General features: G+C 39.3%; 1 protein-coding gene across 1 annotated transcript; it reads left to right on the top strand.

Annotated features, from left to right (window-relative positions):
* The first annotated feature begins 801 nt into the window (after nt 1–801).
* LOC140068957 (chymotrypsin B-like) lies at nt 802–6,990 on the top strand. Its single transcript, XM_072114302.1, has 7 exons — nt 802–853; nt 1,032–1,135; nt 1,622–1,701; nt 2,519–2,597; nt 3,161–3,341; nt 5,302–5,435; nt 6,782–6,990. Exons 1-7 carry the CDS (start codon nt 802–804, stop codon nt 6,941–6,943), a joined length of 792 nt encoding a protein of 263 aa, XP_071970403.1. The 3' UTR covers nt 6,944–6,990.
* The last annotated feature ends 6,688 nt before the right edge of the window (nt 6,991–13,678 follow it).

Consider the following 13,678-nt stretch of genomic DNA (forward strand, 5'->3'; position numbering starts at 1 on the left):
ATTGGGGAATGGTTTGGCTCAACCTGCTCCCAGTAAATGAAGATGTTAACTGTTTAAATGCTGCCAGCAAATGTCGTAATTGACATTTAAATTGCTCGGTGCACCCCCATTTTGGGGAGCATTGGCACTCCCCATTGACGTCATGTGTCATATCGACGTCAGCACTAATCTCGACTGTTACAGGAGCCGTGGTCCTGGTCCAGTTTTTTAGGGTGGGATCTGGCTGAAATCAGCAAGACCCGAAATTAAGTGGTTCTACTCATCCCTAGACACGTTCTGCATGAGTTTTAGGGGATGTGCAGCATATCTTAATCAGGCCTGCCATTATTTTTTGTCACTTCTATTTATAAAAGCATCAGATAATGTTAACCTTAGGATTGAACTTTGGTAAAACCATATGCACATTTCCCGAAACAGTTGTGTATGGACGAAAAGTGGTGCAAGGGCATTCTAAGTATAGAATATAGCATGAACACAATAATTATAAAGGGAACATACCTTATGTTTGTTAACAGAAGTTAGAAGCCACTTTCTACTTCACTGTTACACTTGCTGTATGGAAAAGTCAGATAACAGATAACAGTCCTCGGAAATTTTTAACCGGATTTGTACTAGTATATGTTAAATTTAGAAAGAACTCAAATTAAGATAAATGTTAATGGTAGAACATTGAAGGTTTTAAATTTGTAATATTTGTTCGCATTGCTTGTAAATATTAAGCAATCATTAACCAATCCATATGTTACATCTATAGCTCATAGACTATATAAGGTATTTCTGTTAATGTTGAAAGTACTCAGAATGGCTTTCTTTCTGCTTCTCTCCTGTTTGGCTTTGGCCAGGGCAGTTTATGGTAAATGAAGTTATTGTTATTCTACTATTACAATACATGTAATCGCATAACCAAGTATTACATGTGTAGCATTATTATTGTGTAATAAGTAAACAGATAAAACAATGGATATTAAATGTATAATGGCATAAGCATCTTTTTTATTTTATAATATCTAAATCAGTGTTTTTTTTTACAGGATGTGGAATTCCCACTATCCAACCTGTTGTGACTGGCTATGCTAGGATAGTCAATGGTGAAGAGGCAGTTCCAGGATCTTGGCCCTGGCAAGTCTCTCTTCAGGTACCTACAAATTTAAAAGGGTTTTGGTGTTGGATGAGGTGGGTTATGTAATGTGACCATTTTGGAGTACATATTACAGATTGATTTAACACAATAAACACATACAGGAAAAATATGTTCTACATATTATTTTTCTCCCAGGAGAAGGAAAGCCACCAAATAACATTATCTACTAGAGTCAATGTGTGACCCTTTAAAATTTATGGAAACATGACTAATGATAAGACCCAGGAAACATTTTCTAGCCTGTAACATTCCCTTAGCTTGCCATGATATTCAAAAAAAGAAAGAATTAATTGATAATGATGGCAAATGTAGGATGTTTAGGTAATTCTACATTTCCCCATGCTACATTCATTATTCTCATAGGAAACAAAGATATCAGGCAGAAGCCTATTACATATTCACCCTTGAAAACACATGTATTGTATATGCTCTTTGCATGGACTTGTAAAATTATTAATATTCTTACTTTATTTACGACAGGACACTACTGGATGGCATTATTGTGGTGGTTCCCTGATCAGCAGAGACTGGGTGGTCACAGCAGCTCATTGTAGTGTTGCGTAAGTATAAATGTTCAAACCAATCAAACATTTTATTTTTCAAAAAGTGTTATTCAAGTTAATCACAGGTACCACTAGACAAAAATCTTGACTATAATTATAAAAACACACGTCTGAAAAAGCTGATACATGTTATTTGGGGATATGTATCTTTATTTCTGCTGGGTTTTTTTTCTTCCATTTTTGAGACTATGTTGTTTTGCAACTTTTTACTGAGAATACATCCTTTGCCCACAAAAGTCCAAATGCAGTGGGCCCCTTTAGGCTAGGGGGCCCTGGGAAGATACCCGTTTTGCCCTGGACTAGAGTGTTTCAAAATGCAGGCAATAGTCCCAAATCCAAAATTTACAGTAATATAAACTCCTGTACAACTCCCCTCACATGGCTTGTGTCCGTGTGGATTTGAGACATTTTAAAAAAAAAGGCTCAAAAAAAGCGGAAAGTTGTACCTGCCAAGACAGAAAAACTAAACATGTTTCACAAGAAAAAAAGACATATTATATATGGTCATATATAAGGCGCAAGAAAGACCTTGCAAAAGATTCAATTATACACAAAAGAAAACGAAACTAAGATACATTGCGTATTGAGTATTATTGTTGTGAGCTAGCAGCCGCAAAGCAACAATTGTAGCAAAGTGGATGGAGATCAACCAAACCTGCAATAAAAGGCAACAAGGGGACTACCTGATTTTACTGCAATGATTACTCATTTTAGACCATTTTGCTACATGTATCTCTATCCTAATACTGTAATTTGTAATTTGATATAAGAAATTAACAAATAAGTTACATGATGCATTTTCTGTTATCTATAGTTTAACTGACCGTGTTGTGCTTGGAGAACATGACAGGAGCTCCTCTGCAGAACCAATCCAAAATCTGGCAGTTGCAAAGGTGAGTTCATCAAAAACCAGTGGCACCTACCTGATCCTACTGACTTCCTGTGGGGTCCATCAGATTCTGAGGTGGTGGCCATTGTTTGGACACGAAATACAGATTTCATCAAGGCTTCTAACAAAAAGATTTAACTGACATTAATTTGGAGCTCAATTTTTGTAAATGTACTTAAAAATATAACAGTTTAGTCCCGTACTCTGGAACTCTTTACCTAAATGTATCAGACTGTCCCCCACTTTCCAAACCTTCAAACGTAATCTGAAAACCCACCTGTTCAGGATTGCCTACAATACACAATAACTGCACTGCTCTGCTCCCTCAGCTTGTCTCTCCATCTTCCCTCCCATATAGAATGTGACCCCTATGGGTAAGGTCCTCCTTCCACTTGTCTCCTGATCACTGTAGTTTTGTATTTGTACTTGTAATTGTTCTTGTCCCCATGTAATGTATGTGAACCACTTACTGATTGTACAGCACCATGAAATTAACGCTGCTCTCTAAATAAATAATAATAATCTTTGCAATACAGACTCACTTTAAATAAATTATCTCTTTTTAAGGTTTTCACTCACCCAAACTGGAATCCCAACACCATTAATAATGATGTTTCCTTGATCAAACTTGCCACTCCAGCTGTTCTTGGCAGCACTGTATCCCCAGTGTGCTTGGCTAGCCCTGGTCAGGTATACGATGATGGCCGCATCTGTGTTACTAGTGGATGGGGAAAGACAAGATCAAGTGGTAAGCTAATATACTTATAGGACTATAAAAAAAACTAGGACGGGCAACACTGAACATTAATGGCGTCTGGGTGCTTACATGCAAGAAAGCTAGATTGTGCACCAGGAAAACTAAAAAGTAAGAATTTTGAATGTTATAACCCCAAGCTGGGAGAAATATAAACAAATAATCTTTATTGCAAAAAATACACACTGTATTAAATACACAAAGTAGTAAAGTATAGAAAGGGAGAAGGATAATATGGTTGTTGTAACAACAAAAGCTGAAGAGCTTCACACTAGTTAACAAAATGAGGGCACCTGTTGGGGTTAATAGGGGTAGAGAGAGAATATTAAAGGAAATCTACCACCAGGATGAAGGATTGTAAACCAAACGCAATGACATACCAGTGTGTGTCCCCTCTGGCAAGATCTGCATTTTTTTTAGCTTCTTAGGACCCAGTTTTTTTTTTTTTTAAAGGATTTTAACAGTTATGCTATTAACCGGAGGGCCTCGGGCTGCATAGATGTCAATAGAACCTGGAACCCCTCAGGCTTATTGGCATAATTTTTAAAACCTGCGTTTATTTAAAACAAGGGCATAAATAGAGTAGTTCCTGCCAGAGGTGGCACACACCAGTATCTCAGTGTACTTGGTTTACAATCCTTCATCCTGGTGGTAGATGTCTTTAAATACCAAGAACCTCACCAAAAATCTACCCACGGGGCTCCAAATTTTAATTGGGCATTCTACTTTGCTGTTCAGTTTGCTAATTCTTCTAGCCCTTCAAAATTGTACATTTTAGTTAACCATTGTGTTAAAGATAGTGGATTCTTTACTTAACCACTAAAGAGTATTAGCAATTTATCAACTAAAGTTCTCAGCCAAATTTTTAGATGTTAAATTTCTTTTAGAGGGGTTCTACTTTGCATTAGGAAGAGAGTCCCTGACAAGTTGTTTAGTTTAATTTAACCATCAGGTGGGATTAGGGAGTGCCTTCCCACCATTACTTCTTTTTAGGACAAGTTAATTGTAAGCCTAAATCTAAATTGACCTCCTTTCCCTTGAAACCTCCTATTCACCTCCCTTGTATGCATTGATTTGAAAAAGGAAAGGGGCAAGAAGATGGGTACTGTTTTCTTACATCTTCTTACAGCCCATCCATGAGACAAAGGGGATGTTAAAGGATTTGAGATGAGTCAAGATTTGGGAGAGGAGTTCACTGCTGTCTGGGGATTTAGGGCTATAAATGCCAAGTTACTTAATGCAATCAATTCCCAGTGGAACGGGAAGTTGTCATCGAGTGGGCTACGATGTTCTGGGGTGCAGATATGTTCAAGGCTACTGATTTCAAAAGTTGACTTTAAAGTTAAAAATTTTTCTCAATAAGCATCATTGATTTGTAAACACTGCAAAATTTGATGGTGTTATATAAATAAAAATTATTATTATCATTAAATGTGGGGAAGATATCTTTGGATTAGTGATCAACATCAGAAAGTCATGAGCATAAGTTGCTCATAAGTGTTCAGTGTCCCCTACATGTAGTCATTTCATATCTTAGTGCTCCTCTAATGCTTGAAATAGTTTCCATTACAAAAACTAACAGGAACCATGTGCCTTTTTAAAAAAAGACAGCACATATATTATTTTGGAGCATACACTTACTGTAAATGCCAATATTTATTATTTATTAATATATTTATTTTCCAACTCCTCAAAAATTTAAAGAAGGAGACTAGTTATATACCTTTTCCTTACGTGCTCATTGCACAAACTGTCCTACTCTCTTCATTTTCAATAAGAAAATTTACAGTCAAATAAGGAAGTTCATCTATACACAAGATATTTGGTCAAAAATTGTCAAATAATCTGGTATGGATAAGGGGGTGGTCTAGAGGCTTCACTATTTTATTCCCACATTAACTAAACAAAGCAAAACTAATTTGTTCACATCAGTTATTCTTTATTTTCTGAACAGCATTAACTACACCCAGCAAACTACAACAGACTGCCCTGCCTGTGTTATCCAATGAACAATGTAAGACCTACTGGGGAAGCAACATCAGTGACGTCATGGTCTGCGCTGGAGCTGCTGGGTCATCTTCCTGCATGGTTTGTGTCATAGGATTAAGAATCCTAGCTAGTATTTAGTTGCTATAGTAGTTTCATGCCTGATCATAAAGTGGGTTATTAATTTTTAGTGGTTTTACCAAAATGGTGGTTTAAGGAACTTAACCTTTTTCATTTTTTGGGCTACCCAATAAATATTATTTGTCTTTTTTCATGATCCTAAGGCTATGAGTTACACTAGAAAATGAATTTTATTTTCACTTTTAGATTTATTTGCAGTTAATGTTAAAAACTGTGAAATATAAATGCATAGTACTTGTAATTTGTTTATGAATAGCAAATAATGTTAACAATGGGTTCATTATTGAGTAATGGTGGTTTTGTGCAATCTCAGGAAAAAAAAGAAATTTGAGTGAATGCTGTTATTTTTGTTATACTTGTATATAAGCACAGATAGAAGGCTTTCACACGGGCCCGTGGAAACCACTGCTGTGTTCTTGAGGCCATATAAATAAAAGTGTCAATATGCAATCCATTAACTTAGCAGAGAGAAAACAGATGAAAAATAGTGTTTGTGTTCATGGAGACAAGATTGGGCCAAGACTGCAATGGATCCTTATTGTGGCAGGAGGAATCTACCACAATAAGCGTCCATTGCAGAGGCCATCCTGACCAAAAGGACCTCTGTGGAACACTGAAACTCTACTGTTTCCCCTAACAATAGCCCATGTAGCAGGCATATTTCACAAACGTGGTCTAGCACTTACTTTGTTTATATTCAAACTCTAGTTTTGCACTATGAAGAAAGTTATAAAAAGTAGAAATGTGCCAGTGTGTGGATTCATCAGGTGACTAGCTGTAGGTGACTAACTCTTGCTCTGAAAAGGGCAGCACCATATACTTATATGGTGCTGCCCTTTTCAGAGCAAGAGTTAAGATCCAAGGGGGACATAGAGAAAAAGATAGTTATAACACATAACACAATAGGGACTATTGGGCACCTTATGTTTTCTTATCCTCTGGGTACATTAATTCATCTCCTACTCCTCTAGATGCCTAGTTATGAATAAAGTATGACAGGACTTTATGCCATAGTTCCATGCTGACCTAGCTGAAGGTTCATTTTTATCCTTTATTGTTCTATTGTGTGGATGATTTTGTTGACACATAACTTAGGATCTTGGGTATGTATTAAACATTAATGTTTTAGACTCAAACTATTACTGCCAGGGACTGAGGTTTTCTAAGTGAGTACTATAGAGACAAGACAGAGTTGGCGCCTCTCACTATTGCCTATAGCTATTTTTCATCTACATACTTTTTGACATGATTGGTATATTTATGACTAAAAGTAACACTCCAATATTTTTTTTTTTTTTTTAATACAGGGTGATTCTGGTGGACCTCTTGTGTGCCAAAATAATGGTGCCTGGACACTGATTGGTATTGTATCTTGGGGAAGCAGCAGATGTTCGACATCTTCTCCAGGTGTTTATGCCCGTGTTACTGAGCTCCGTAGCTGGGTGGACCAGATTGTTGCTTCCAATTAATGAAACAAATTGTTTAATATCCTTTATACAATAAAATATTTGTTATATATAGTCCATTGTAATTTTTCTCAAGCTATAGAGAAAGGGATGCAAGCCCTACACTCACCTACAAAATTGGTCCCTTCCTGATTGCACAGGCTGTGCTAGCCACAGTGCACTACTACAAGGTATTCGCTACTCTGAGTGGCTGCTCAGCAAAGATGGCAAAACACAGAGGACGAAATAAAAGAAAAAAGACAGACAAGCGAAGGCTAGACAAAACAAGGTCAAATCCAAGAAATTGGCAAAGTACAGAATCAAGTGCAATAGAGAAAATTTTCCTTTAATCCAGCTCCGACAATGAATCTTCCAGTGTAAACTATTTTCTTCCATTCCATAAAAGTTCTCAACACCAACATAAAGTATGGCTGAACAATGTAAAAAAACGAGTCTCTCCGGCAAACTAACTCATGGTTCAATTCGAGTGACAAGAAAATAGTCAAACATAGCAGAGGTCAGATACATAGAATAGCAAAGCTATAGAAATAGTAGGGGAATGGACAATAATTAAACAGCAACCTGTAATCAGAACTGGGCAGATTTATAAAGGTGTGCCCCGACACCACCCCCATCAGCTGACTGTTCTAGCCGTCCATCATTCAATCCACAGCTGAAAACAAACTGAACTCAAAACGACACATTCAGCTTTCCCAAGGAACTGATCCTAAAAGGCCCCTGTCAATCAAAATTGTCCCTTAGAGTGATGTTTAAGCACATAACATAGTTAAAGTGTTACCACAGACATACCATATTTTCTTTTTTGGATTAGTTGACAGAAGTACTTCTTAGTGACTCGGGGTGTATATGTAACCATATAAAGTATACATTTGTCTCCTCAGCTACTGTTAATAGCTTAAGGTACAATACTATTGTGCATTACAGGGTGTAATGATACTGTCAGAACCTGTACTGCAGATGGCACATTTCCCTACCTAGACTGGGCACTATCTGTCAGTCTAATAAAGTGATGGGTATCCTACCCAGTAATGTTCTTGCAAACTACGGCCATGCCTGTAGCAGATTAACTGCCTTGATACAGGTGAAGGGCCAAACCCCAAGGTGAGTAAGAGAAACTTGTGTCTGGCAGCTGCTGGTGGATGGAGTAGACAGGTATATATAATGGCACAAACTACAAAGGAGGTACCAAATCAGAATACAGGAGAATAGTTAACACTTCAAAATCACAACAAGTCAAGCAACAAGTCTGGTTTGCAGCCAGATCTTGTTGCAGTGAGCTCTGCAGATTTTTGTGGCACATTACCTTTAAAAAAAGCATCAGAAAAGCGAGTGTACGAGCTTGGTGGCGAGTGTGCATTGATCCTCAGTGTGTGCAGTGTCTTAAGTGTGACTTAGGTTTAAGGGACTTAAGTTTGAGGGGCTTTAGCAGGTAACTGCTGTGTTTTGTGTTACTTTGACTGTAAATTCTTCTTTCTGTGCATATTTCTATTGTAATCCCCATTAGAACAATGGACTGCATAAGTGGCATTGCTACACGGTGTACATCCTGTGCCATGTATGCTTTCCTTGAACAGCCGTTCGAGGGGAAATACTGCTGTGTGGGATGTGTGAAAATTGCTCATCTGGAAGCCCAGATTCTAGATCTAAATGAGCAAGTTTCAAGGCTGCGGGCAATTGATAATATGGAACGAAGTTTGCTGCTCCTGGAGCACAAACTCTCTGGGGAAGATGGGTGTGGGGAGGGAGGGGGCAGCTAGTTGGGTAACATGTAGAAGGCGGGGTAGAGGGAAGAGTTGTAGAGAGTCTAGTCCTGATCTGGTGCACCCCAATAAGTTTGCCAGGCTGGCGGATGAGGGGGATATCAGCTCTGGGGTAGCAATGCTGCAGAAAGACGTGGCCGCTAGCAACCAGGGGAATGTCTGCTCCAGTAAGGAGGGTAATGGGAGCACAGGCAAGGTCAGACAGGTGCTGGTAGTGGGAGATTCCATTATTAGGGGAACACACAGGGCAATCTGTCACAAAGACCGTGCATACCGAACAGTGTGTTGTTTGCCGGGTGCTCGGGTTCGGCATGTTGCAGATCGGGTTGACGGATTACTGGGAGGGGCTGGTGAGGAACCAGCGGTCATGGTCCACATTGGCACTAATGACAAAGTAAGAGGTAGGTGGAAGGTCCTTAAAAATGATTTCAGAGATTTAGGCCATAAGCTCAGGGCAAGGACCTCAAAGGTAATTTTCTCCGAAATACTGCCTGTACCACGTGCCACACCAGAAAGGCAGCGGGAGATCAAGGAGGTAAATAAGTGGCTCAAAAGTTGGTGTAGGAAAGAGGGTTTTGGGTTCATGGAGAACTGGACTGACTTTTCTGTCGGCTACAGGCTCTACAGTAGGGATGGGGAGGGGGCCGCTGTTTTAGGGGAAAAAATGGCTAGAAGGTTGGAGGAATGTTTAAACTAGAGTCCTGGGGGGAGGGCAACTACACTTGTGCAGGGCAAATAGACAGTGTACATAGAGAGCTGGGAAGAGTCATAGTCCATGGGGGAAGAAGGGGGGCTGGAATGAGATTGGGGAATAAGAACAAAAAGAATACGGACAGGGAAAACCATATAAAGTGTATGTACACAAATGCCAGAAGCCTCACAAACAAAATGGAGGAACTGGAACTCTTGATGTTGGAGCGGAAATATGATATAGTGGGTATCAGCGAGACATGGCTGGACAGGAGCTATGACTGGGCTGTTACTATAGATGGTTATAGTCTTTTTAGAAAGGATCGTATAAATAAAAAAGGTGGACGGGCTTGTTTATATGTGAATTCTTGCCTCAAGCCCATCCTGTGAGATGACATCAGTAACGCAAATGTGGAGTCCCTATGGGTTGAGATAAGAGGAGGGAAAAAGAATAATAAAATATTACTAGGGGTTTGTTATAAGGCTCCAAATATAATCGAGGCATCAGAGGAAATGCTGATAAGTGAAATGGAGGCGGCTTCAAAGCAAGGTGAAGTACTTATCATGGGAGACTTCAATTACCCAGATATCGACTGGGGGGCAGAAACCTGCAGGTCCTTCAAAGGCAGCAGGTTCTTGTCAACAACAAAAGACAATTACCTGTCGCAACTAGTCCTGGAACCAACAAGAGGGGGGCACTGCTGGACCTTATCCTTACCAACAGACCTGATAGGGTATCAAAACTACAGGTTGGGGGGGAACCTGGGGAATAGTGATCATAATATCATTGATTTTGTATTACGCTTTACTAAGAGCGTTAGTGAAGGGGCAACCAACACTCTAAACTTCAGGAGGGCAAATTTTCAGCAACTAAGGGAAGACCTTAAAGGCATAGACTGGGATAATGTTCTCAAAGACAAAAGTCCCCCCCAAAAATGGGACTTTTTCTCATATATTCTGAAAAAGTCCTGTGAGAAACACATACCTTATGGGAAAAAGCATAAAAGGAACAAGAAAAAGCCGATCTGGCTAACTAGTCTTGTAAGGAAAGCAATAAGCGAGAAAGATAAGGCGTTTCAGGTGCTAAAACGTGAAGGTAGCGATGAGGCATTACAGGATTATAGAGAGAAAAATAAATCCTGTAAAAAGCAGATAAAGGCCGCAAAAATAGAGACTGAGAGAAATATTGCCAGGGAGAGCAAAAATAATCCCAAATTATTTTTCAAGTATATAAATGATAAGAAACTAAAAACAGAGAGTGTGGGTCCCCTTAGAAATAACATGGGGGTCATGGTGGAAGGAGATGAGGAAAGGGCCAATCTACTGAATGTCGCCTTCTCAACTGTCTTTACCCAGGAAAATCCCCTGGTGGACACAATGAGGAATAATGTTAATTCTTTTTATAATGTCAACAGTTTAACCCAGGAAGAGGTACGGCGCCGCCTCGCAACCACTAAGATAGATAAATCACCGGGGCCAGATGGCATACACCCCCGGGTTCTGCATGAATTATGTACGGTGATAGACAAACCGTTATTTTTAATATTTGAAGATTCACTGAGGACTGGTTATGTTCCACAGGAATGGCGCATAGCAAATGTGGTACCAATATACAAAAAAGGATCAAATAGCGATCCTGGAAACTACAGACCCGTGAGTCTAACTGCTGTGGTGGGGAAAATATTTGAGGGGTTTATTAGAGATGCTATCCTGCATCACTGTGTACAACCTTATAACCCAGCGTCAGCATGGGTTTATGAGAGATCAGTCCTGTCAGACTAATCTGATTGGTTTCTACGAGGAGGTAAGTTCCAGACTGGATCTGGGGGACGCTGTGGATGTTGTATATCTGGACTTTTCAAAGGCATTTGACACCGTGCCACATAAAAGGTTGGTATATAAAATGAGACTGCTGGGAATAGGAGAAAATCTGTGTATTTGGGTAAGTAATTGGCTTAGTGATAGAAAACAGAGGGTGGTCATTAATGACACATTCTAAGATTGGGTTGATGTTACCAGTAGAGTGCCACAGGGGTCAGTATTGGGGCCACTTCTTTTTAATATTTTTATTAATGACCTTGTAGTGGGTTTACACAGTCAAGTTTCAATATTTGCAGATGATACTAAGCTGTGTAAAGTAATAAATACTGAGGTCGATAGTTTAGCATTACAGAGGGATTTGTGGAAGCTTGAGGGATGGGCAGAGAAATGGTTGATGAGGTTTAATGTAGATAAATGTAAAGTTATGCACTAGGGCCATGGAAACAAAAAGTATAATTATGTTCTAAACGGTCAATTACTTAGTAAAACTGAAGCTGAAAAGGACTTGGGGGTATTGGTGGATGGTAAACTTAATTTTAGTGACCAGAGCCAGGCGGCTGCTGCTAAAGCAAATAAAATAATGGGATGTATCAAGAGAGGAATAGATTCTCATGATAAAGACATAGTTTTGCCCTTATACAAATCCCTGGTCAGACCACACATGGAATATTGTGTACAGTTTTGGGCACCAGTGTATAAAAAGGATATAGTAGAGCTGGAATGGGTGCAGAGGAGAGCAACCAGGATTATTAGGGGAATGGGGGAACTAGAATACACTGACAGATTTAAAAATTTGGGATTATTCAGTTTAGAAAAAAGACGACTGAGGGGAGACCTCATTACAATGTACAAATACCTGAACGGACAGTACAAGGATCTCTCCAAAGATCTTTTTATACCTCGGGCTGTGACCAGGACAAGGGGGCATCCTCTACGCCTAGAGGAGAGGTGATTTTACCATCACCATAGACAAAGGTTCTTTACTGTAAGAGCAGTGAGACTATGGAACTCTCTGCCGCAGGAGGTTGTTATGGCGGACTCTATGTACATGTTCAAGAGAGGCCTGGATGCCTTTCTGGAGAGAAAAATATCACGGGTTATTGGGATAAAACATTTATTTAATTCTTAAAGGTTGGACTTGATGGTCTTGCGTCTCCTTCCAGCCTTGTACTATGATACTATGAATACCACAGACAAACCAGCATTAGTGACTGAGCCTCTTAATAACACAAGAAAGTCAAATAGGAGGCCAAGGAGAAAAATAGGTAGCAGCTGAAAATTTATTTTCCACAAATCAATAGCACCTTAGATGTAGAATGGGGCCCCAGAAACCCCTAAAAATATATACATAGAATGGAATGGAATAGAATAATAACTTTATTATGCCCATAGGGGAAATTGTTGGTGTCACAGTAAACCACCATGTAATAACATACAAAACACAAATACACAAACATACATGTACAAATCACAATAAAAATCAATCACTCAGTGCTTATCATAGTGTTGGCCAGTCCACTCACAGAAGGGATAAAAGAGTATTTAAGTCCTACATTTCAATTGGAGGGACCCATCACTAAAAGTGCTCCGCCGCCCATTTAAAATAGGTGCAAGGGATTGGATTTATTGTTTAAAATCTAATCCAATTCAGTCAATATTCTAGAGCGCAGAACTGTTTCCCAGTTTTCCAACGGTGCACCCACAATAGAACTTGCTTTCTTAACCATTTTTTAAAATCTATTAGAGTCTGCTATACTCACATTATAACCCCAACACACCACTGGATAGTAGAGTACACTCGCCACTACAAATTGATAAAACGCAATTAGCATCCTACGCTGTACATCAACTACTTTAATGATCTAAGGAATAAGGGCCTGCCAGATGCCTTCTTATATAATTTATCCGAGTTCATATGTCAAGACAATTTCTCATCCAGATACACTCCCAAATATTTATAGGTTGGAGACCGGCTCCCCCTCAACATCCCTGATCTGCAGGGATAACTGCCTCAGAAAGTGAATCACCATTTCTTTTATTTTTGTCAAGTTTAATTCTAGTTCATTTGCTCCCCAACAGGTGACAAATGAATCCACAGTCGGACTTCTACTCCTCCAAATCACCTTGTTTTATACAACCAAAAATTGCAGTATCATCCAAATACTTTTGCATAAAGCACTCACTTCCATTTTTTAGAAAATCTGCGGTGTAAATGGTGAACAAGAAGGGAGCATGTACCCTCCCCTGCCGGGCTCCAATATTACGGCCACGGCCACTTAGACCTGATATTACCAATTTGCACCCTTTGCGGTCTTGATGTTAGGTAATCAAAAATCCACTGTATTAGAGTAGATGTAACTAACATATCCCTCAGTTTATTGCATAAACGCAATGAAATTATGCTGTTAAATGCGCTTCCAAAATAAAAAAAAACAGTATCCTAACCATTGACCCAGATTTGTCCAGA

The sequence above is a fragment of the Engystomops pustulosus genome, chromosome 7 (assembly GCF_040894005.1).
Source record: "Engystomops pustulosus chromosome 7, aEngPut4.maternal, whole genome shotgun sequence".
Taxonomy (NCBI): Eukaryota; Metazoa; Chordata; class Amphibia; order Anura; family Leptodactylidae; genus Engystomops; species Engystomops pustulosus.